Raw genomic sequence first — 24,684 nt, 5'->3', positions numbered from 1 at the left:
CCACCCCTCCGTGATTCATCTCATCCGTAACATCTCGGTGCGTGAACTAGGAAAGGAAAGCTTGCTTTATAGCCTCCATCTTCACCCAATCTGCAAACAGAAATGCCACCTGGGAAGAGCTTTCCCAATTCTGGAAAGCAGAATGGATTTCATTCCAAAAAGTACATCCTCTTCCAGTGTGCTAGGTTACAGAACTTCCAAAAAGAGGTTCAGGGTATTTTTAAATGTCTGCTTATTATTTAGCACTACCAGGGCAGTTACAGATGGTCCTGTAACTTTAATTGTGTGGCTCTGGCATTTGCATGTACTCTTTTCCTCACCTGTCACAGGCTTCCTGTAGGCCCCTACACGAATCACTTCACCTGCCCGAGGTTCTCTCCCTTCCTGCTGCGCTTACCATGCCTTGTCAGCTCAAACCAAAGCCATGTTGCTCACAGCACATTGAGTCTCAAAGGCTTCTGAGATTCATAGCAAAGTTACAAGAGAAAGCTGTAAACTAGGCATGCACATGGCAGATATTGAAAATACGCCTTGCTGTATCCAGGATGGACTGCTTTCTACTAAAGTCACACTAAGGGAGAAGAATCACCCATGGGGAGGAGCCAGGAAAGGAGAGGAATCTCTGTTGGTGCTGCTGACTATGATGAGGACAACAGTTGTGCAGAACTGGCTGACAGGGATATGGAAATGTTAGTAAATATAACAGTGATTCTCAACAGCTCATATTGTGTGTGAGTGTTGGAGTTGTCACTTTTGTATGTTGTATAGCTACATTTTCCAAGATTGACTGAAATTATCTAAAGCATGAAAATACATTCTTTTGTAGACTGAATTGGATCAGAGGATTTTACATAGTGCTGTACAGCTAAGTGGAAGACTCACTGATCTTAGTTTTAGACAAAAATCAAACTATGGGTGTATTCAAGGAGTTTCTAAGACAGCAGTGCCAGAATGCCATCCAAAACAATAGTCTGCAACTGAGAACTGATCTTAACATCAAACTCCTCAGGCTGCAACATTAATTCACAATTCAGTGAAGTAGTTGCCATGGAGAGGCCAAAACAATTCACTGACTCCAATGGGCAACAAAACACAGAAAACATCTACTTTGTTTCCCAAGTACTGGCGAGTCACTGTTTTATACATAACAGCCAAATTTCGTTCCTCAGGAGGTAAAATAATTTACAACTTAATTGTGACAAATAAGTAGACTATCAGACTCACTGATATAATGAAGCAGTCTCCAAAGAAATTCTTCTTTGAGTCACAGAAAAGCACTGCTGGCCTGAATTACAAAACACTGCCTGAGTAAGCTAACTACTTCCTGCCTTTATTTCTGTTTCGAGACTTGCTACTAATATCATGCAGCTCATCCTACACAAACCCATACCTCTGCAAAGATGCAGCATCTCATAGAACCTTTATTTTTACATGTATATTCCAGTTCTTCCTGTAGCTGTTTCCTGGGGGATTCTTAATAGATACGCTATTTCACAGAGGGTTTGGGTACCAAAACAGAGATTCATATGTTCAGCCACATAAGCAAGTTCTTTTAGGTCTACCGGTAGACTCTTACCAAACAAAAGTAACTTTTTACATCATTGCTCATAGGAATTTGTCATGTTGTACTCTGCAATCAAACTACGGGAGTTTGTTGATTCTGCGCCGATCTTGCCACCAGGGTAAGGCCCCTGACCAACACAGCACACCTTGTGCACACAGGCCAGGCTGTTATCAGTCATATAATAAAACTGCTTGACACTACTATTTTGCAAGGGTATTTTTGGTAAAGAAGTCTGCCCAGTTTTCTTTCCTTTCCTTTTTTTTTTTTTTTTTTTAAATTAAAAAAAGGTGTATCAACAGAAACTCAGACTTTAAAAAAAAAAAAAAAAGCCATTCCCTTATTTGCTAGTAAGCTCAGTAGCAGAACAAACCCTGCTTTTCCACAGAGCAAATGGGATCTGGGATCCTGCTCTCTGCCTCCTGCTGATACCATCACTGTCTTGGTTGCTTATCAGCTTGGTTGTTCGCCCTGGAAAGGATGTCCGTGGATTGTATCCTGGACAAGTGGGACGGGTCCACCAGACATACGTGCTCAGAGGAGCTCCAGGGTAAGCTTACTTGTCCAAGGAAACCTATAGGAACTTTGTAAAATACCTTTCCTACTTGTGCCTATATTGAGCAACATCACAACAACTCCTAATGATTTTTTATGACTCTGGACTAAAAGAGAATCCAGGCAGAGTAAACCAAAATTAAATCCAAGGCTTTTGGCCATAAGAGAATTGATGCATGTCCTGAATGTATCAAGTAACCGAGAATCCAGGACAAAAATTGCTGGGGGAGGGTGGACGGCACAGAATCCTCCAAGAAAATTTGTATAATAGCACATCAACTAAAAAACTTGTCTACATTTTATTTAATATTCTGCATACTATTTCAGTTGAGAAAAAAAAAATCCTAATAATATTAAACTAATCCAGTTAGTTGCTCAGCTGCAAGAAGCACAACTCTTATCATGCTGATTACAAGTCAGATGGAGCCACCAGAACAATACTGAATTATTAAGGTCTTACCACACATGCTGTTAGCATCTATTAGATTACAGTGCATCATACCAAGTGCTCATTTCAGCTGAAGATTAGAAAGTACATTTATACTGCTGGCTACTCTTTGAGTGGATCATAGTATTTACATACCATACGTCAGCATGAGATTACAGAAAGATTCATTCTTTTTGCCTAGGCCTTTCAGTAGACTGCAACCAGCTCCAGTAAACTATAAAGCCAAAGCTCCATTTCAACCTGACTTTGACAATTCAGCTCTCAGGAATTATGTTCGTTTTCAAAAAATAGTGAGAAAGCCCACAGCTGACTGGTACAACCAAACTTTCTACAAAGCAGCATTTGACTTGCCTTATCTCAAAACAAGTAAGTAACCCATGCTGTACTGCACACTCTAGTTCTTGGCAAGAAAGGCATGAAAGATGAACCAGGGAGGTTCACTCTGCTGCAAGTGTTAACCAGCTTGAATTGCATTGAAAAAGCACAGTGAACAGTGCCTCACTTTTTTTTCTCCCCTCCTCCCCCCTAAAGTGAGCTCCACTGGCCTTCCAAAGCCATTCTCTCTCCACTATCAACACTCAAGTATCCCAGTTCCCTCTATAACAGACAGAAGGGAGCTAACGGATGAAAACAAGGCAATTTACTGATACATGTGCAGACTTATCTAAAAATGTTAGCTGAATGCACTGCAGATAGTGACAGCAATGTATATAGAAAGAGATAAAGAATACACACCCAGGTTTAGGAGCTAATCGATTCAGCACTGAAGAAATTAATAGAGTAGAATGTGCAAACAAATTGTATTTATTAAATAAGAGTTCTTTAGTGGCAAGGAAGAGGATTAGGATTTAACTCAATATTTTAAAAATTGCATGAAAAACCTTTGAATGTGAACTTATTGCAAGATATTTAAAGATGCAAGATAATTTATATTTTGAAAGATATTGTTATAAAGGAGTCTGCTATGACAGCAAAAGGGAAGTTATGAAGTTATCGTTTCCAGGATGATGACAGACAAAGCAGATGTCATGTATTACATCACCATATCTGTCCATCTCTTTATCTGAAGGGTTTGTCCATTAGCTGCATGCCAAAACCCAATTACATGCATAATACAAATGGAAAGGCTAAGCATAAGTGTCCCTTGCTTCCTTTCGTATTAAGTTAATAAAGCAGGCTAACCAAATACAGGGACATGAGGGCTATTAAACTCTGCAGTACAGCACAGGCCCAGGACTATCAACCTCATCAATATTTCAGCATAGGCAAGAATGGCATGAGATCAGAATACCTTACCTGTCATCAGCCTAGGCAGGTCTACCAGGTATTTGTGTCTCTCCTGAACACGAGCAACAGAAGAGAATTTAGAGAGGAAAGTAGTATATAGGAATGGGCCTGAGAAATGTATACTTGTTATTGAAAAAAAATCTTAAGTACAAGAAGTACAGTGGCTTTGTCTTTTTTTTTTTTTTCTCTTCAGCTTATAATGTAGCTTATGACAGACAACTGAAAGCTTTTTGCCAATGACTGTGGCAATCTGTTTGGAGGCTAAAGCAGCTCTTGACTTCATGAATGGTAATTTTGGCTCCAGAAGAAACTATAAAAGCCTTTGAAAGCTACTTAACTTGGCAGCATACAGGCACACTGCTGTTAGTATAGTCTTAGGCTGTTCTCCTCCCTGCTTCTGCAGTCAAATGCAGTACAGTTTCAAGAGCAAAACATGAAATGCTTGAAAATCTTCCTAACTTTCACCTCTTGTTTCCACAACATTCAGACTGGTGGACAAGACACCCATTCCAGTGTGGCCAAAAGACCCATTTCTCCACATGTACAAAAGAAAGATGGGGTAGGAAAAGTACCAATTAAAAAAACAAAAAAACCCCCAACACCCAATAACAACAACAAAAAGCATCAGGAATTAAATAGGCTATAACAATTCTATAACCATTTTTGACCAGGAAAGCAGCTGTGCATCAACCCAAGAATTCACTCTAACAAAGCTTGCTTGTGCAAAACTGGCATTTAGGGACAACCTAATAAGCTTTACAGAAGCTAATTTTAACCATCCATAATTTAAAGAGAAAAATTCTTTGTTCCAGGTTGTGAAAATAAGCACACACCAACAACAGTTCCTGTACCATATACGACCTGGAATAGAGTATCTGCTCAGAGGATGTTTTCTGTTTCCCAAGTGTACACTTGAGTGGAAGAATGAAAAAAGTCTTGGAAAAGGGGCATAAATTACTCTTGCATTCACAGCAATTGTTGTTTCTTTAACTGCACTAATACTTCGTATCATTTTAGGCTAGTTATAGTCCTTAGAAACCCTGTTTCACCTAGGAATATGAATTCTACATCTGTACAAAAGGATGGTTTGTACAGTGTAGTTAGGACAGTGAGAAAATTGAAGGTCTTGAACATTAAGGTTTCTGCTTACCACAAGGTATACAGTAAGCCTTATTTACTCTCTGCAGAAGTAAAGCATTCCCTTATTTTACTCCTTAAACCAAGGATTCCTCCATTCCCTGGCTGGTAGTTTTGATGACAGCTACACAGAAGAACACTCTAATTATTACTTATTTTTCACTTACAGTTTTCACTTACAGGACTAATTCACTTCCTTGCCTGCTTTTCACCTTCTGAAGAAGCTTTGTAAATTACGTATAACAGTTATACCGCTCTCTCTCATCACAGATTTTTATTTTTGATTTGCCCTAGATAGGAGAGGAATAGGATGGTTCTCTCCTGAACTGTGAGGAAGAGAACAAAACTAGGAGAAGACAGGGCCTCCTGTCAGAAAGAAAAAAAAAAAAAAGTATGAAGTTGTTTTGTTTTCTCCTCCTGAGGAGGATAATCTTTACAAGTAATGCTGATACAAAGGCCTCTTGAAATACTTGCCATTTTTTCAGTATTCCATGTCAACCTCCTCTTTCCGTGTTACACCACTAAAATACAAACCTTGCTAACTGCCCTGTCACGTGCCAGCGATTTAAGAGGAAATGCTCCTTCTATCCAATCTCAGGCATGTGGTTCTCTAAGCCATAACGTGGAAGATCGGACAGAGTTCATTTTATATTAAAGGTTTCTTACATTTGTCTCACAGCCAAAATCTACTGAACCACCCCCTGCCTATCCTGACACAAGTTTTTTTTTTTTTCCTTCTTTTTTTTTGTGAAGGAAGATAAGTTTTATTTGGAATGAAAAGGAAGCACATGAGTAACACTGTACAGCACACAGAAACAAGTCGCTCTCAGAAATCTGGAATGGAAACATGTAATGTTTGGGTTATTGCCAAAAGAAATCAGATTCTTTGTATTATATCACAATGCTTATAAATGAAAGTTACTCTGAAACATTTTCCAACACTGGTAAGATAAAATATGTTTATGTCATAAGGCAAATGCTTACTATTTTCCCTACATCGAAGACAAATGCACAGAATATTTTTAATGTTATTTCTAAAGCATCTCAATTTAGAATTACAAAATTGTTTGTGCTTTGTTAGCTCTCCAAAGATCTTCTATTGGTTACATTACAAAAAGTCTAAAAGGGCATCAGAACGTTAAGAATTCTCACCAAAAATAACCCTTTTTAATTAGAGAAATAGTTTGCTGAAATACATGCTTTGGAAGTAGGTAAGTGCAGGGATTTTAAAGTAATAATAAAAAAACAACATTATAAAACATTTAACTCAAAAAATCAGAACTGTTCTTTAATAATTGCAAATGAACTTTTTACAATATCAATTTCCTAACTTCCCGAGCACACTTTCTGGTAAACACTTGAGTGTCCTCTGTGAGTTACAAAGAGTTCAGTTTTCTGTGCTATACAGCTAAAAAAAAAACTTGGCATCACACCTTTTTTTAAAAAAACAGATCACACAATAATTTAGACAGCATTTATAGCATTACAAAATCAGAATCCCTCTCTTTAATCACTCACAAGAGCAGCCATAAGGAATACAAATAATGAGGATGTAAAACTATCTGTGCAAAACTGCATTATTTTTACTGTCTAAAATTTCAGGGAAGTAACACCGCCAAAAGCAGAGAGAGGATAACAAACAGTCATGAAGTAACGATACCTTAGATTTCCAGACAGGAATTACATTATGAACTAATATTAGGAAAAGAAAAAAAAAAATTGATGGCACCTTGAACAAATAACAGATGTCCTGGAATTTGCAGTTGAATAAGAACAGATACAGGTTCAAGTTAAAGTCTCTTTCAGGAGTAGCAATTGATTTAAGGATATCAACTCTAGCATTTCTTTCCATGCAAAAAAATTTATCTTTCCAACGTCTTTGCTTTGCGGGCTACTAATGCATTTAGGAATGAGCAGTCTTTTGAGGAGTGTGCTTTCTTCCATGCATCTGAAATCTTTAAAACAGCTGGATCATTGATTCCCTGGACTTCCCTACTCCAATCCATTTAACTGCAGGAGAGAAAAGTAAACTTTTATTATAAGAATACAAAGCAAGATTGGATTGCAGCTTAAGATACAATCTTATACTCTTAAGTACTTAAAATCTTTAGTTCTATAGCTACAAAAAAAAAATTATACTATTAGTAGGTTAAGAAGTTATATTTACATCTACTTTTTGTGAAGTAAGAATGCACTGGTAATTTGGAAAAGCAAGAAAGGTCTTCAGGCTCCTGTAACAAATAAATCTATTTTCCAGATCATAAGAAAAAAATACAGAAACTGTTAGAAAAGCAAAGATTTGCCTCATTGCTGTTCCCAGCTTTGGATAGAATCAGATCATCTTTATTAGAAAGCTTGAGAGTAATAGGTGGTTTGTTAGCTTAGGATCTCCTACTGCCACACATATTTAGTATCTCATTAGTACACCAGTGGTTTCACCTGACTTCATTATAGCAACAGGACTATATCCCTATAAAACCAATTGGAAAAACACTTAAGCTTAACTTCTAAGAATGTCAATTGAATGAGAACTACAGTGTAAGCCAAAGAAAGGATGCTTATGTAACTTCTGAAAATTTTCAATCCGACAAACAGATGAATAAAAAGTAGTGAAATAGTAATTACAAGTATCACCAGGTACAACAGAGTAACTAACTACAACTTAATTTTCTATATAGTGAATGTTCATTAAGGCAGAGTACATGAAAGGTAAGTTTCATGGAGCTGGGAGAAATAAAGAAGTCTTCTTTACTTACCAGGAACACCTAATTCCATTTCTATAAAACGAACATAGTTCTGTGCATTTACAGGCAACTCATCGAATGTCCTTGCATTTGATATGTCTGTATCCCATCCTGGGAGTGTCTCATACTTTACCTCTACTTTACTTAAGACTTCATGGTTGGCTGAAAAGCAAACAAGATACATCCACAAAGTTCATACATTCTCTATCACTAAACACGCCGATATAAGCTTCTTATTCTTTTCCCATAAGAAGAGATTTTCTCTAAGTACAATGCTAGCACTAAAGGTGCTAACACATCTTTTTGTTAATATAAGCAAAGAAAGCAAATCCAAGCAACTATCAAGAATTAAGACTTTTGGAATTCTAGTACTAACAGTCACATATATTTTGTTTAAACCGCAAAACGTAATTTTCAGGAAATCTGTTTTCCTCAAAATGTTGATTCTTTTTGCTACACAAATATTAAAACTCAATTCTCCTCTCATGAAGGAATTTGGTTGATGTAAAAGCAAAAATGATGTACCAGTTTGTGTGTACTGTACAGCTAAAGTACATATTTTAAATGGCACAAGAGTGTACTTTTTATTAAATAAATATAGTAATAAACATGTCCTGTTTATACAGAACATAATTCTCATGCCCCAAAACTTTACAACAGAGTAGTTTGTCTAGTTCAGTTCTTAAGGGTCTTAGATACAGAATACTGGAAGGAAGGTAGTTTGCCAACATGGTATCCAACATCACCAGTCCTCTTGTCTCTACAGCAGAGCCCTCAGCAGTTATCTTGATCAGACATGAAATGTTCTATTCTTGGTATCACTGTATGCACAAGATGTACAAAGAACCTTTCAGTATCTACCATGATAGTCAGCAGTGTGAATGGACAGAATTTAATCAATCTATTCAACACTGCAGACCTGAAGGTGGAGTCACACATTCCACTGTTTCACTTACTTCTCGGAATAATAGAAATGACCCTATTCTTCCGATGACCCTATTCCATTTTGTCAGTCACTTAATACCTTGCTACAATGATGTCCATCAATTATGAATCCTGTGATCTCAAGCCCTGGAAAAACATGTTATTCTGGAACTGAATAATTCTATTAATTTTCTGAATATTAGCATTGAAATCACACTCTGAGGCAAAACAAAAGCCTTAAAGCTGGCTAACTGTTAAACCTGACAATATCAAAGACACATTGGTAAAACATGGAGGGTACCAATATTCTAGCCTTCCTAAAAGAAGGCAGCATTCTACCAAAGACCTTGTAATTAATTTTTCTTAGGCTCCATGTCTCAGATACCCAATCAAGTCACTCTTGCAAAGACAGTCAATCAACTGGGAAGGTGTTGTAGGTGCAAAAGGCATAACGAATGTGCAAATACAGACTCACAGCTAATCTTCCCCCTCAGTGTGCGTGCAGCCAACAAACTCAGGCTCAAATTATTGAATAATTTGTCCTGGTGAACGTGAGTGCTCAAAAGCAGTGATGTCTTAAGTAAAGCCTCTACGACTAGGCCCTTTTGAGTAAGGGCAAAGAACGCATGCTATGCTCTATTGACTTCAAAGCTTGCAATAGTGAGAAAATGCACAATTTCTATTGGAATTGAGTTAGCCTTGACAAGCAGGCAAGATCATTAAGGACATCTGATTGTAAAGGCCAAGGATAAGCACTTTTCTTTATGTCACAAGCAGTAACAACTAAGCTGCTGTCTGCTGCCCTGGTAAATTGTAAAATAGCTATATTTGAAGTGTAAAACCACACACCCATCTCCAGGCATTGCAGATGGTCCAGAATAAGGTGCCAGCTTGAAAGTCTACAAGCAGTTCAGTTTTACTTTGAAGCCTCTCTGACTAAGATGGGTAGGTGAAGGCTGAAATCACTTGGAACTGATTAGTTTAATCTCACCTACATTCTTCCATTACTCTTAATTCAATTCTTACTTCCTCAAAAGAAAGGAAGAAAAAGGATAAATTTCTTGGTGCTCCTAGTGATTCTCTCATGTTGCTCCAGCAGGCGTGGTAAAAGATGCACAGTAAAAATGAACCATTATCTTAGCTCAGTGTAGGAACAGATGCAGTAACCATCTAGATTCTTCCCTGATTCTAGTTCTTCCCTGAGCGCAGTCATCTTTCAGGCTTTCTGGAACACTCCTTATTAACAGCTGATTAGATAACAGAGAGCACAGATACAGTGACAGCTGGTAGTCTGATACTAGAATTTTAAGAAAGTGTGGTGTGATATTACTTCCCAACTGGGAAAGAATAGCTAATGTTTGGGATCTTGGCATCAGTGTAAAAAGACCTCAGCGTAGAAGATCCTTCAGCCATTTCCAGAAAATGAACATGCACTCACACAGATCAGATCAAAAGTGCACCTAACACAGGGTCCTGGCTCTGCAATCACCAGTAAACGCTCAAGACAAGAGCACAAGAAAAAAAGCAAGTATGAAATAAAAGTTTCTTAAAAATACTCTCCCAATGTTTAAGAATCTGTGTTTTCCAAGTCTTCTGAGCAAGAGGTTGCATCTGTGATGAAATTAAATGGTATCTGAGCTTGTACAGGAAGCATTAGCAGGACTAGACTGTGGTTTTCACACTGCTTTTAATCTGGACCATCCTAGAGCTGGTAGGGACTTCTACCTTTCTTCCCTAAGCTCACAGAACCTAACAGAACTGGCAGGAAGACAATGGCCAGATCCACCCCAGGAGCCACTTACAAGCTGATATGATGAGATGTAAACTGCTAAGACATAATTAGTTCTTCCTTAACAGCAAGTGATGAATTGACCACAGAAATCTAAGCTGAAAAAGTAAAAAAAGATTCCTACAATTCTCAGATCCAGCTAGAAAAATCTAGAATCTACGTAATAAGCATCTTTTTTTTCTTCTGAGATATTAGTACCCTGCTTCTAATTTGGAGACAGTCATTTCACATGAAGAATCAACATCTCCAAGAAAATGAGATGGGGAAGGTATAGAGAGAGAAATATCCTGCTAGTGAAAAATTTCAAGATAAGAACTTTTCTACATTGAATTCAAAATATCGAAGTAGCAAGTTAAGAAATATCTAAGAGCTTGTAAAATGAAAGGAGAGCACAGTTACCGTTTGCTTTCGTACAAAGAGCTAGGGCTTGGTGTTACAAGAAACCTGCAGTATAGGTTCAGAAAACACAAATATTGAAGAGTATAGCAGTGAGAGAGAGAGATGGGGAACACAGAGGCACTGTGAGAGACAGCATCTTCCAGCTTAAGGGATGATCAGCTCAAACTCCTTCCTGACAATTCTGGAAGACATGCCAGCAGCAAAGATAACAGCTTTTACTACATTTCTACTGAAATCTTAACAGTTAAATCAATTAAAAGAATAAAAATACTGTTTGGTAGATGAGTCATATTATACTGCAGTGGCCAAAGGTCAGCTTCCTGTTAAACAGGCACATTCAGGGAACAAAGTCTGCCTTCAGGAGCCTTAACAAGATTCTGATCCCATTTGAGACACAATGAATAGAAAAAAAAAAGTGTATATATATATATATACACACATATACACACACACACACACACATCACTGAATTAAGTCTTCATTCTGGGAAGCACGGTCATCTACTTAAGTCATCCTTAACGATGGACTGCCAAAGGATGTCTTCTCAGCACAAATAATCCTCAGGTTAGATGACAGGGCTATAGATGAGTACCTACAGAGAAGTCCTCAATTCCAATGCACATTGTCCGTAATGTTCAAAGGCTATTTCAAGTACAAAAGTTTCCTTTATTTTTTGGAAAAGATAACAAGGAAACAATATTCGAGTCTTACATGGGGAAAACTGGCTTAGTACAAAATGGCCACTAACCTTCCCGAACAAATCACACATTGTGTTACTCAATATGCACTCATATTTTAGCTGGCACTTTTGTTTGAAGATTACAGAGTGCAAATCAATTACAGAACTCCCTCAAGCACACGGAAGAACAGAACTACAAATTTCTCCAGACGTACTAATTTCAAGGATTACTGATAGATCATTGATTATGTCTTTATACATAATTACATATGTAAACTACCTAGCTCTTTTCTGAGTTGTATTTTATTATCTCTGACCAGCCTCAAACCCCAAGATGGCAACTAGATCAAAAATGTATGTATACACAACATCAGAAAATCAGAAAGCCCAATCCTTACTACTGAACAACGTTCTTCCTTTTTCTGGAGTATTTGTCCAAAAAAACTGAAAAAGATGTGTTACCTTAAAAATAGTACTTTAAAAATTTTAGCAACCAGATATATTTTTGACCACTGTCCTCCTAAGAGAGGGACTATAGTTTCCACATGCTATGCTGCTCCTGCACTGAAATAGTCTTGTTTTCTCCAAAACTAACTGCTTATTTCCTCCTTGCACCTCTCTTCCCTTCCCCTTTTCCATTGTGCAGGTGTGCCTGGTTACTTACTGGTTGCTCTGCGAGTTAAGGGATACTGACTTGTTAAAAAATAATATACACAAAAGACCTGACTTTATCTGGCTTTTCAGTTGGAACAGTAGCCTCATCTGTTTCATTGCACATCTAGATAGTCTTGTCCTGCTGGAAGAGGGGGATGAATAGTTTCACATGCAGCCTGAAGGAAATGCAGGCTGATTCAAAGGAAAGGGCTAAAGCAAATAACATTTAAATTTCAGACATTTTAGATGGTCTTTCCAGTAGGCAAATAACACTGCAGTACAGGTATGGTGCAGAGTGTATCTCAGAAGACCTTGAAGGCTTAGTGCTGAAGTAACAAATTCCTGTCATAAATTTTACAAGTAAAAGTCCAATGCATTTAAGTTTCAGGTTACACTTCAACAATATCCAAAACTGTTCAACAAGTAGCCTTACCTGGAAAATGAGGTATGACTTCACCATCTAATTTGTATGCAACACCAACTTTGATTTCTGGAAATACATCCAAGATATCCAATTTGGTAAGAGCCAATCTATAAAGGAACATTACTCTGTTTAAATATGTTTTTAACTCCTGTCAACTTTCAACACATTTTAACAACACAAGAGAAAACTGATTCCTGCACTTTGAGCACACTGCTATTACTATTTTTTTCCACAGAAAAACAGCCTCTGTGACACTATTCCATTCATTTACCTGGCAACTTAAAAAAAAAAAAACCAACAAAAAAACCAGCCTTTTGATTGTGCACTTAGGTCTAGCACTAGAAGAAAAGTGCAAATAGGTTTAGAGTAATCTGTAACATATAACAATTTTTATGTCAAGTTGCCAGCAAAGCTGTCAAAACAACTTACGCAGTAAAGCCATTAATCATGTAGGCATATCGGAGTTGCACGAGGTCCAGCCAGCCGCATCTTCTCTTTCTACCAGTGGTAACACCGAACTCTTTACCCCGCATTTGCAGCAATTCTCCAATTTCCTAGCAAAGAGTAGCACTATTACATGAGTCTCTTTTCATCTGCAGGAAGCATACATCTGCATCGTACATTTTAACACCATCTTATAATACCATAAATTACTTTAAAACTTTTCCCCTATTTTTCCACAAAGTTGTCAGCTGAGAATGAAAACAGAAATACAGAATCCTACTCCCTGTTCAAAAAAAATGCTATCTGAACAAGTCTCTTGAAAATTCCTCCTGCTCTAGCACTCTATTCCACACTAAAGATCTAATAAGTTGTCAATCAGATTTGGCAGTCTCATAAACGCAGTTTAGAATGATAGAATCATTTAATATCTTAGATAGGAAGGGACCTTAAAAACCATCTGGTTCCAACCCCCATCCATGGGCAGGGCTGCCACCCACCAGCTCAGGCTGCCCAAAGCCCCACCCAACCCAGCCTTAAGCATCTTTAGGGATGGGGCACCCAGAGCTTCTCTGGGCAGCAGTGGCAGGGCCTCACCATCCCCTGAGTGAAGAAATTTTGTTATCCTCTCAAAAACCTCAGCTCATTGCCCAAACACTTTCTGCTGAAAATGAACGGAACTATATTACAGTTTCTTACAATCAAGGCTATTATTATTCCAGAAACAGTAACATGGAACTCACTTAACTTACTGGTGACAACAAACATAGGAACTCTAGTCATTATGACACAGCGAGTAGGAACAAACACATAAATAATGGAATTGGAAGAATGAGATATCTAAACACAGTCTTCTTTTTTAGAAGCAATACTGATTTAATGTAAGACAGACACGGTGAGTTATTTAACTCAGTAATACGTCAAGAAAAAGGAAAATAATGCTCACATTATCTTGTTCTGTAGGAAAGGCACCAATTCCAACTCTAGTTGTATATGCTTTCACAACTCCATACACTTCCCCAACATTCTGTGGTGGCATGCCCAGACCTGTGCAAACTCCACCAACTGTGCAGTTTGATGAAGTCACAAACGGATATGTGCCTATTAAAAAAAAAAACAAACCTGAGTTTAAAAATCACAGACACCATTTGTTGTTGTTGTTGTTGTTTTGTTTTTTGTTTTTTTTTTTTTTTTAAACAGGTTTTACATGTCAAACCTGGTAAGGATCACTGGTACACTGCAATTACCTAGATATTACAATACATAAAAAACAGAAAAACAAAAACCAATACCATATATTATGTGTATTTTGCAGTCAATCAGATTTAATAAGCTCTCAGATCTTACACTGCCTGATCCTTCTTTATTAAAACAGTAGAAATAGAATTACCACTTTAGGAGCCTTTTTTGTCATTACTTCATCAGAATTCAAAGTACTTAAACATCTGGAGGCATTCGAGGCCAGGCTGGATGTGGCTCTGGGCAGCCTGGTCTCGTGGTTGGTGACCCTGCACACAGTTGGAGGTTGAAACTAGATGATCATTGTGGTCCTTTTCAACCCAAGCCATTCTGTGATTCTATGATCTAAAGATCTGTGATTCCAAATGGTACAAAAGCAGAATCTATCAATTCTGAATGATCATACAAGTCAAAAATTGGAATAAGATTCCAGGAAATCATGCCTCATGTTATATAAAATAGATTCACTATTAAAACAATGTGAAAATTTGAAAAGAAATCAATATGAAAACGATATAAAAAGGTCAGAAAATACAGGTTTATCATTTTATACTTCTGGCAGAAAAATAACACGCTCTATGAACCGGTCAACATAATATAATGCTAAGAAATCACAAGGAGGAGTAGAATTTTGGAAAGAAGAGTTTTGCTTAAAAAAAAAAAATCAATTGGAAAAAAATGATTGCCACAAGTGAAATAAAAAATAAAGGAAAATAAAGGAAAGAAAAAGCAACCCAACTTCTAGAATATAATCTAGTTGACTGGTGATTAGTTTGTCTCTGGTTAAATATTCAGCCTTCAGTCTGGATAACAAAATATAGCTAAAAGAGTTAAACTTCCTATAAAAGATCAGCCTTCCACCTCATGCTGCAGATGTTTTTTTCCCTTTTTTTCCAGAATAAGGGTCAGAGTTGGGTAAAGAACAATCAAGACAAAGGCAATGCAACCGTACAAAAAATGGAAGCAATTAGAAACTCCTCAGTAAGGTTTTACAAACTACGTACCTATCATCAGGTATATCTAGCTCTGGGTTGGTGTTTGTTTTTGTTTTGTTTTGTCTGCTCAATTTAAATCTCTGTAGAGAAAGACACTGGTTTACGTGTGTAATGTTATGTTCACAATTGCAGTTCACAAGCACTAATTAAGTCTGTATCTTTTCTATGACAGAGTAGCTGAATTACTCTTTACTGCCAGATTCTACATCTAGTGGATGTCACAGCTGGAGTCAATTAGGCAGTTCTTGCTCATTTTCAGCTCCCAGATTGGTAAATTGACAGCGGTTTATCCTCACCCAGTGTTTAAAATACAGAAAACCAATCAGAGACATGTGCAAGCATCATTACAGGTTTCAGAAAAGTGGCAGAAATGCAAGACTATGGATTTACGATCTTCAGCGCTTACAGACACGCACAATTGTAACTTTTGTTTTGGTATTAAAACTTCTGTGCAATGAGGCACAAAAAACAGCCTCATCCGGAACAATCAATAATCAAATTTGGTATCATCAAATCTTTTGACTGAGACTTGACTGTTGTCAACCTAAGTGCCCAACCAACTGGAAATATCTGTCCAAGGAGAGAACAGGGATTCCTGTGTCAATCTGCTTCTCATAGCACAGGCAGGATAAAATCCAGGTAACTCTGTCAATATTACAGACACACTTGATGATTTTCAGACATGATCTGCATTTCCTGTACTTATATGAAAACCATTCTTACCACGGTAACAATCCACTTTCTCAGTGTCTTTCCTTGCATTGTAGAACATTGTTACATGGAGTTGAAAACACTGACTTTTGAAGAGTTGTACTGTAAGTATTTTGCATATATGCGTTGTCTCTCTATTATGGAGACCTCCATTTTCCTTTTCAAGTGTTTTCCCAAGATTTATAGACGTGTGAGCTATTTCACATGAAATATACATTACACTGAAGTGCCAGCTACAATCTCTTTAAGAAATAATTTAATCACCTAATCCTTACTGTCACTTTGAGTGAGAAGCAATCGAGAAGTAATCTTGGGAGACTCTTGAGCTCCTTGAAAGTATTTATGTAAAAACATTATTTTTTCCACTGATTGTTTGGTAACCACAGAGAGCAGAATTCTTGTGGAATACAAAACATTTATTCCACAAGGACAGGTATGCACAGAAGAGTTGGATTAAATGCATATAAAATATATAGCAACAACAAATGTATAGCAACCTGCATCTCAGAAGGGTTATACCTACCAAAATCTATGTCCAGTAGCGCTGCATTTGCGCCTTCTACTAAAATCTTCTTTGGTGGTCCATGTAAAGCCTCATACATGAAATAAACACCATCCTTTACCATTGGTTTTATTTTTTCCATATAGGCCTAAAGAATAAAAGTAGTGCATACTATAATTTCATTATAATAAAGACTGAAATCAGAGTGTAAGCACTTACGTTTATACTCTCACTTCCTTTTGAAAAGGAAAAGCAAATGCAAAGATGTAAAATAAATGCTAAAGAAATACACTATAATATGTGAACAAGGGAAGGAAGAATATTATACTCAAGCTTTACGTATGCAGAACATACAGAGTCTATTGAATAAAAAAAAAAACAAACAGGAAAGAAAATCCAATTTCTTTAAGAATTTTAAATACTTAGAAATATTCAAGCTTGAGCATAACCACCATACTGTATTAAATGCAAGTAATTTTCCTCAAGCTACAATTATATATTTTTCCATCCTACCACTCCATTTTAGGTATTCGGTAAACCTAATGTGCATTATGTAAACTATAAACCATTATAATACATACAAATGAAACTGATTTTTAGTCCTACATAAGTACTTCAATTCAACAGATATAATTTAAAGTGAACAAAGCTGAAGTTCTAAGAACTCCCACATACTCGATTTTAAACTAACTAAAGATAGGAGAAGGATGATTTCTTCAGCCTGATTTTCTGTAAGAATTAAACATATGTAACTGTGCATGCCCTCTTCTGTTCCACAAATACCTCACTATTTTTAACTCATGTCAAATTTGGTTGACGTTCTCTAAGGGGTAAGAAAATATCTCAGAAAATTAAACTCTTAAAATGCTGAGAAAAGATAAGACAAAGAAGAACACTGCATGCTGAAATTGTACTAGTAGACATAAGAGAATCAACACAATTGAGAAATCTCACAAGTGTCTCAGGTGGGTGCAGGGGGAATCAAATCAGATTTCATATTTAACCATGAGAGTTGTTTGCTGATAATCAGGCTTCATTACTTCTGCTGCTATCAATCTACAGACTAACAACAACAAAAAAAGTCTTTTTTTTTCCCCTAAGGCTTTATTACTTCAGTTCATAAGGTTCCAACAATGTTCTGCCTTCCACAATCACAACCTTGATGCTTGTTTTTTCTAGCCACTATGTCTGAGTAAGCAAAAGTCAAGTAATAATTCTCCCAAAATAAGACCTCTTCTTAAAGTTTACAACAGTTCCCTTGAAACTGATTTTTCTAAATACTGCATAAAGCAGGGTGTCAAAGGTGTTTTCAAGGATGTTAGAAGGTTTTTTAAATGGATAAATATCAATTTCCTATCATAGGTATTTTAACTCATCACAGAAGTATGAGAGCCAGTCACCTCAAGATTTATGTATCAGTAACTGCACACAGTGACTACATCACAACTACATCACTTAACAGACAGAAACAGGCTTACCTTGAGTTTTTTCAATTCTCCTTCAATATCTATCTCTAAGGTGGGATATATCGCTTTGTACTGATTGGCTAACACTTTGAATCTGGAAGACAAAAGTCATCGAAGTTTGTTTCATTTGTTTTCCTTCTCTCACCTCCACCAACCCTTTGATCTACAAACTGCATATCCACAATTATTTTGTTAGATTAAATCATTTTTGAGCAGAATGGGTTATAAATAAACATCAACCTGCTGTAATTGCTTACACAAAGGCACAAATTAAAAGTTATGCTTGAAACATGCATTAAAATACAAAAGTTACCTCTCAGAAAATTCATCAAAATCAGATACAAGATCACACATTCTGAGTCCGCTTCGAGCTGCTTTTGAAGAATATACTGGACCAATTCCTTTTTTGGTAGTTCCCAAACTTTAAAAAGATAATAAGAGAAATTATGATCGATATAAAACTAAGTTGTTTTTTTTTTTTTTTCTTTAAAATTAATACATCCCTAGCATAAAATGAAATGTGGTTACTGAGAACCTTGTTTTAAACGTCTAAGGACACCAGATACTTTTAGTAGTTAACAGTTTCTGAACATCACTGCTCACAGGCATGAAGATATTCACATTCTACATACTTTCGTTTTCAGACCAGTAGCTTTTTGTATTTCAGTCAATTTTATTTATTTGTACATAAATCCCAATTTTTCTACCCAAGGAAGCAAATTCTAGAACAATATCCTGAAACGCTATGAACTGAAACTAACCATATTCCTTCCAAGACGCCTATTTTAAGAAGGGCTAAAGAAAAATACAAACAGTATTGATTTCAAATCTTTGTGAGAAATAGCTCATTTAATTCTGAAAGCCTCAGTTGGAGCCTGGAAAACAAATACTGCCAAACATCTAAGAGTGACATTGGTGCCCAAAATGCTGCACATACAAATATGATGTACATACATACAAAATGACTGGGAAACATTTTCCAACTGTTGCTGATTCTGAATACTAAACTACTGCTTTTACCCCTCCCTACCTACCAATTTTTAAGCTGGCCAGCTTAATATGAGCAACAGTCCCATATCAATTAAGTGATAATCTGAAAGATTGCAAAATAAATCTTTGCCATGTATAATTACAAAGAATAAAGTCAATATTGAAAAAAGAAATCTGATTTTTACTGTTTAATATTATATGGATCTTTCCAGCTGATACTGGAACAGCAAGAACGTCAAATTTAAGTTTGATTTCTTTAAACTGCCTTGAAGGTCGTAACATAACTCAAGAAAGACCCCATTCTACTCCATAAGTAGAAGGTACAAGCTAATCCCAAGGTCATGTCTCTGCTCTATATTGAAAAGTAGCAGGTAGCAACTGATATGGAGGGAAACTGAAATACAGTCATGATCAGTACTTAATTCTTTTTAGCTAGACCATTACAGGCTTGAAGTAGATTCAAAAGAATAACCTTGGAAAAAGCAAACCAACAAATGTTTCGATTAGATCGATCTCAGGGTGCGATACGTTTGTCTGCAGTCCGTTATGAAAAACATTCCAATCGACTCTGCCTAACACAGTATTGTTTAAATACATCAGGAGATTGTGGCTTTAAATAGTTGGTTCTAGCCTCTACCTCAATTCATACCCCTCTCAGATAATTTTTTTAAAAAGGAGTTGGTTTCTATTTATTAAGACAGATCAATTTATAAAAGAGTTATGCTTTCAGAAGACTATTTACTGGCATTAAAAACTGTATAAGCATATGTACTTCTCTATTAAATTACCTTTTCTACAACCTTTCTGAAAGGGAAACTACATCTGAACAGACAAATATTCAGCTAAAAATTAAACTTACTATTTATAGTACTCAACTGTGAAGTGCTAGACACAAAAGTTCAATACAAAACATGCTATCCAGTCAAATCTAGAGTTAGACATGCTAGCAAGCTCTTCCAGATTTCTTCCTCCCACAAGCAGAAGTCTTCCAATGATCAGTTTCTGAGATCCTGTGCTTAGCCAATCTGTAAAACACTTCCCCCACTACAGTTATTTAGCCGTAATATTTTGGAGGAAGTAGACAGCTTAATGCTTTTATCCATCAGAAGATTTAATAAGTTTGGGAACTGTATGATCACAGCAGAACTTCAAGAACATAGTAAGGCTAACGGGAAGAACAGACACAGCACTTCTAAGAGTGACTTAAATTTCTAAGCTTTAAATGTAACTTTTTTAGAGTTCTTTTAAATAAATTAATTCATGAAGGTGTTCATTACTGTGCTTTCCCTTACAATCTTTAATATTGACTAATGAAATAGCTCCATCTCACAAGTAGCTCAGTGACTCCTAGTATTTTTAAATCACAGATATTACCATGTAGCAGTTTTAGCTTACATTCCACAGTCATTCCTCTAGAATAGCTGATATGAAAATACAGACTCATTAAAAATATATATACACACATACTCTGTTTGCTTTTTAATTCCTAAGAGAACAGCTAACAAGACAGCTGGTACAGCACAATCAAGTGTGAAAATGACCCAACCTGAAGAACAACTGACGAGTTAATGTGCAATAACAGCCTGGGTGAAGCAAGATACGCCCAAATCAGACACTGTGAAAGGTTACTGTCATGGATGATAACGCTTTACAGGTCTCAGTAAGGAAGACTAAATTGCTTCTCATCCATGTAGAGATAATAAATTTACTGGTACCTTGGAAGTCCTACATTACTTGCCAGCTGTAGACTCTTCACATTTAATTCTGCCAGCTCTTTCCCTATTCCCAAGAACTAGTAAACTACTTAGAAATCATGTAAGAAACACTGCATCTAGTTTTTAAAACTTTCAAAATCCTCAGTCAGTAGCAATATGAACTAGAAAATATGGACACGTAATTCTAAAACTGAAGCATCCTGAGAAACTAAATTAGTGCTATCAGACCTTTTAGTTACTTGAAGACAATAAAGCAGTACTTTTAAATGTAGATCTGCAGCAACATATTTCCTATAATCAATGAAAATGCTAAGGAGCAGGAACCATTTTTTATGAGGCAAACTGGGAACCAGGAACTTTTCCAGAGGGTAAAATATCTAGATGAAACCCTTTCATTAGGAATATAACATTTTACTAGCCACTGCAGGACAAAAGAGAAAGCAGTTCCAGAACACTCCACATTACAGACTTACAAGGAAACATTTTAAATTTGATGACAATCAGTAATGAAAATCCAATACATAAATTTTTGTTTGTACTAAGCCATCCATTAAAGTACCTACTTCTTTCCTGCTTGTTCTTGCCTTTGTTGTTCTTGGATGCCATCAGCAGCTTGGTGGAAATCAAATACTAAGAAAATAAAAATAACTTCCGTAAGTATAAGTTTTGCATAAAACAAACAACCATATCAGCAATGCTCTGTTCAAACCAATTTTAGTCGTGTTCATCAATGTGGAAAAATATATATATATATATATATATACACACACACACTGGTGAGAGGGAAATAAGATGACCAGAGTTTTTTCCTCCTCTTTTACAAAGTACTTCTCCCCCACCTCTCCACCCCAAGTTCTGCAGTTATTCAGAGACTCTGTGTTTATTTAGTAGAATACTTGCAAGCTGCATAACACATCTTTCATAGAAAAGCTAAGACATTTCAAGCTTCCAGTGGCTTAAAAGGCAAATGGACAGAAAAGAAAACATGCAGTTAAAAGAAATCCAGGACAATGGGTTATGCAAAGATGACATCCTGCTGAAATTTATGGTGAGAACTTTAAGCAAGCATACTCATTCATTCTAAAGATTTCTTATATCACTTTACAGTACAAATTAAAAAAATATTTGGAAATAATAATAATTTGGTAAAGACCTCATGAACACTGCTCATGAAAACCAGTGCAACTGTACCTTGAAGATAACAGAAGTCATCTTCACAAGCCCTGATTTTTTTATTTTTTCAAGTATTACATATTATTAACGACAGGAAAGGGTTATGCAAAATACACCTTCCACTACTTCTCTGTCCACTGTGAAAGTAAAAAATAAATTTGACAAAGTTCATGACAAATTTGAACGGAGTCAAACTCTGTTCCAGTTTAACTGATGCCAGCTCATTTTTCTTAAGCACTATATCCTCAAAATTAAAGAATTAATCTACTCCTACACAGGTAGGATAGAAATCTTGCTAGGTACTTTTTCATTCAGTAAGAGCTTCAACTTCTCTAGAACAAAAGTGATTTTCCTTGCTTTCCTTACCAAATTTACTTCCATGTTTCTTTTCACGCATTCCCATAATTTAAAGGATTAGATCACCAGCTTGAGAATATTTTAAGTTGATCTTTTGTTACAGACTAATTGCTCACAGACTGCCAACATCCATTTCTGAGAAGACATTTATAACACAAACAGATCTCAAGACTGCCCTTCAAAATTTTCTAAATAGAAGCATTTTGCAAGTCCATTACGATAAAAGGCTGAATGACCAGCCATAACTAGCTCTTTTTGCTCAGGACCTGTTTACCCATGAAAATTTCATGGTGCTGCCATTGTAATGTAATCATCACAGAACAGTTCCTCTAACAACCTAATCACCCCAAAGAACTCACATACAATATTCCACTATCAAAAAGAATTTTAGATATTTAGGAACTGTTACTCAACTATCTCAAGTGAAGAGTAATTACTCCAAAATAAAGGCATATTTAATCTGAAATAACAGGTTCACTCACTGAGCAGATAAGTTTTTTAAAAATCCTTTTTCTTCCCCATGTCATAAGCTTTTGTCTGATAAACACTTCAGAAATTCCCATCTTCAGAAGGTAACTACCACAGCATCAATAACTCTATTTCCTAATTCATGCAGTTATATAACTATTATGTCACAAAATCTATTTTACAGCAGGAATTTATGTAGTGAAGACAGTCTATGAGAGATAAAGAAAAAGCCTGTAGCACTGAATCTCCGTTTTGGTGGTTTGGATTATCAACATTTTTTTTCCAGGCTCTAAACTGAAGAGTCTTCTGGAACGAACTGGAATTAAAACTTGATTCATGAGCTCCCTGAGAGAAGAAATGCCATTGTCTTGATCCCAACAGATAAAATCTCTTTTCCCTAGTAGATGGCATTTTAGTTGGTACGGAGCTCATTAGTTTGGAAGTCACATCCAGTCACATGGTTTCCCAAAATAAGTTGATATATTTCATGAAAGGAAAGTAAAACGGCTTTTACATGGAAGGAGGAAATGAGTCCTTCAATGAATTAACTTCAGAAGCACTTTTTGACTGCTTCTCATATCTCATTTTCAGCTTCAAAAGCGAATCCCCTTTCCAGACTATGATTACCAATCTGAAGAGGCACTTCACAATATAAACCTAGGTGGGGGTGCCCATAGGACAGACAAGTTTTTTTTAGTGTCTCCAATAAACCAAAGCAGTTATAATGTCTAGCATACAGAGGCGTAACCCAAAGAAGTTTCACTATAAATGTGAAGAGATGGCTAAAAACAGTCACTCTCTTTACTGCCATGAAAAGTTCAGAGAAAAAGGTAAAATTGGGAACTTACCAATATGAGCCCTGTCAGAAATTACTAGTCTTTTTTCCCAGCCTTCTAGACCTTAAAAAACAAAGTAAAATAGTTCAAGTTATGCTTTGCATAGCATTTTTCTCTTCTGATGTGTAAATGAAGAATACTTTTAGTCTTCAGTCAATCTATTAATGAGCAATCACATTTCAGAGAAAAAGAAGTGTAGATTTCAATAATTAAAACTAAACATCAGCCCATAAAGCTGAGACAAAGCAAGCCTATTCTGATAAAGAATTCCTGACATTCTAGTAGCTTTCAATTTCAGCAATCAATTAGTAGTTTTACACTTATTAATAATTCAGTTGATTTACCTCATTTCTAGCAGACAACTACCAAACATGGCCACAGACATGACAGCAAGAAGCCAAAGAAAGAACTCTGAATCAAGAGGATCACTGTCACACTTACTTCCATTAACACGCATCATCACAGTATACGCTAGGATCAGAAGAGGTAAAGTGTCTTTTAACAGCTAACATACTTGAACAGGTTGTTTTACTTATTAAATTCACTGCTTATAGCAACAAATGTCTGCAAATTCAAGTTTAGAACACGTTCTGTTCCAAAGTTGTACAGATACCTTTTGGCAGTCTATACTTCCCATCAAGGCCCTGGGTCTTTTATCAAGACTTCTGTCAGAAAGAAGCCACTAAATGGAGTTCTGGGAAAAAGTTATTATATGCAACCTCTACAGACGCATCCTCAGTCTAAATCTCAAAAGACAGTAGGAAGTATCCACAAGCTATTTTAGGACTAGTAACTTATGATTTTCTTACCTTTTCCTTTCTTTAAGTTTTTTTCAGTTTCTTCAAAGAGTCCTGGTAAATGAATTACAACACCATTTCCTGGAAAAAAAAAAAAAAAAAAAAAAAGACTATTACACAAAGTTTAATGAATCATGTCAAAGAATAGTATTTCAACCAAAGATTGAACCAAAGTTCAAAGACACTTCATGCTTCGCACACAGAGTATCTTATTTTTTAAACTATTAATAAATTACTGTATTCATTTTAGGAATTAATCTGTGAAAGACTGATTTATATCCAAAGTGTGCCTTTAGATCAGAAAAACAGTAACAACACTGTGGGACCATTCAGAAAGCAACTTCCTCTTCCTTATTTCTAAAATTAACTTCCCTCTTTACACTTAATTTTAAT

At 36.3% G+C, this 24,684-nt stretch overlaps 2 protein-coding genes across 2 annotated transcripts in view; one reads left to right on the top strand and one right to left on the bottom strand.

The window, feature by feature from the left end:
* The first annotated feature begins 502 nt into the window (after positions 1–502).
* SPMIP3 (sperm microtubule inner protein 3) lies at positions 503–4,091 on the top strand. Its single transcript, XM_085218101.1, is given in 6 exon segments — positions 503–602; positions 605–693; positions 1,612–1,682; positions 2,019–2,111; positions 2,746–2,930; positions 4,045–4,091. Coding segments are annotated over 6 exon segments (585 nt in total).
* A 2,158-nt stretch (positions 4,092–6,249) lies between these two features.
* The window catches only part of ADSS2 (adenylosuccinate synthase 2), a 32,202-nt gene continuing 13,767 nt past the window's right edge, over positions 6,250–24,684 (bottom strand). The window contains exons 3-13 of the mRNA XM_085219608.1: positions 24,304–24,372; positions 23,507–23,557; positions 21,224–21,290; positions 18,269–18,376; positions 17,968–18,049; positions 16,511–16,637; positions 13,989–14,143; positions 13,031–13,155; positions 12,611–12,708; positions 7,745–7,894; positions 6,250–6,998 (exon numbers count right to left, since the gene is read on the bottom strand). Coding sequence (XP_085075734.1) covers positions 6,946–6,998; positions 7,745–7,894; positions 12,611–12,708; positions 13,031–13,155; positions 13,989–14,143; positions 16,511–16,637; positions 17,968–18,049; positions 18,269–18,376; positions 21,224–21,290; positions 23,507–23,557; positions 24,304–24,372 — 1,085 coding nt within the window. The 3' untranslated portion in view covers positions 6,250–6,945. The remainder of the gene's footprint in view (positions 6,999–7,744; positions 7,895–12,610; positions 12,709–13,030; positions 13,156–13,988; positions 14,144–16,510; positions 16,638–17,967; positions 18,050–18,268; positions 18,377–21,223; positions 21,291–23,506; positions 23,558–24,303; positions 24,373–24,684) is intronic.

The sequence above is a fragment of the Meleagris gallopavo genome, chromosome 2 (assembly GCF_905368555.1).
Source record: "Meleagris gallopavo chromosome 2, MGAL_WU_HG_1.1, whole genome shotgun sequence".
NCBI classification, from domain to species: Eukaryota; Metazoa; Chordata; class Aves; order Galliformes; family Phasianidae; genus Meleagris; species Meleagris gallopavo.
Note: the sequence above shows the minus strand (reverse complement) of the source record. Positions and strands in the feature narration are given on the sequence as shown.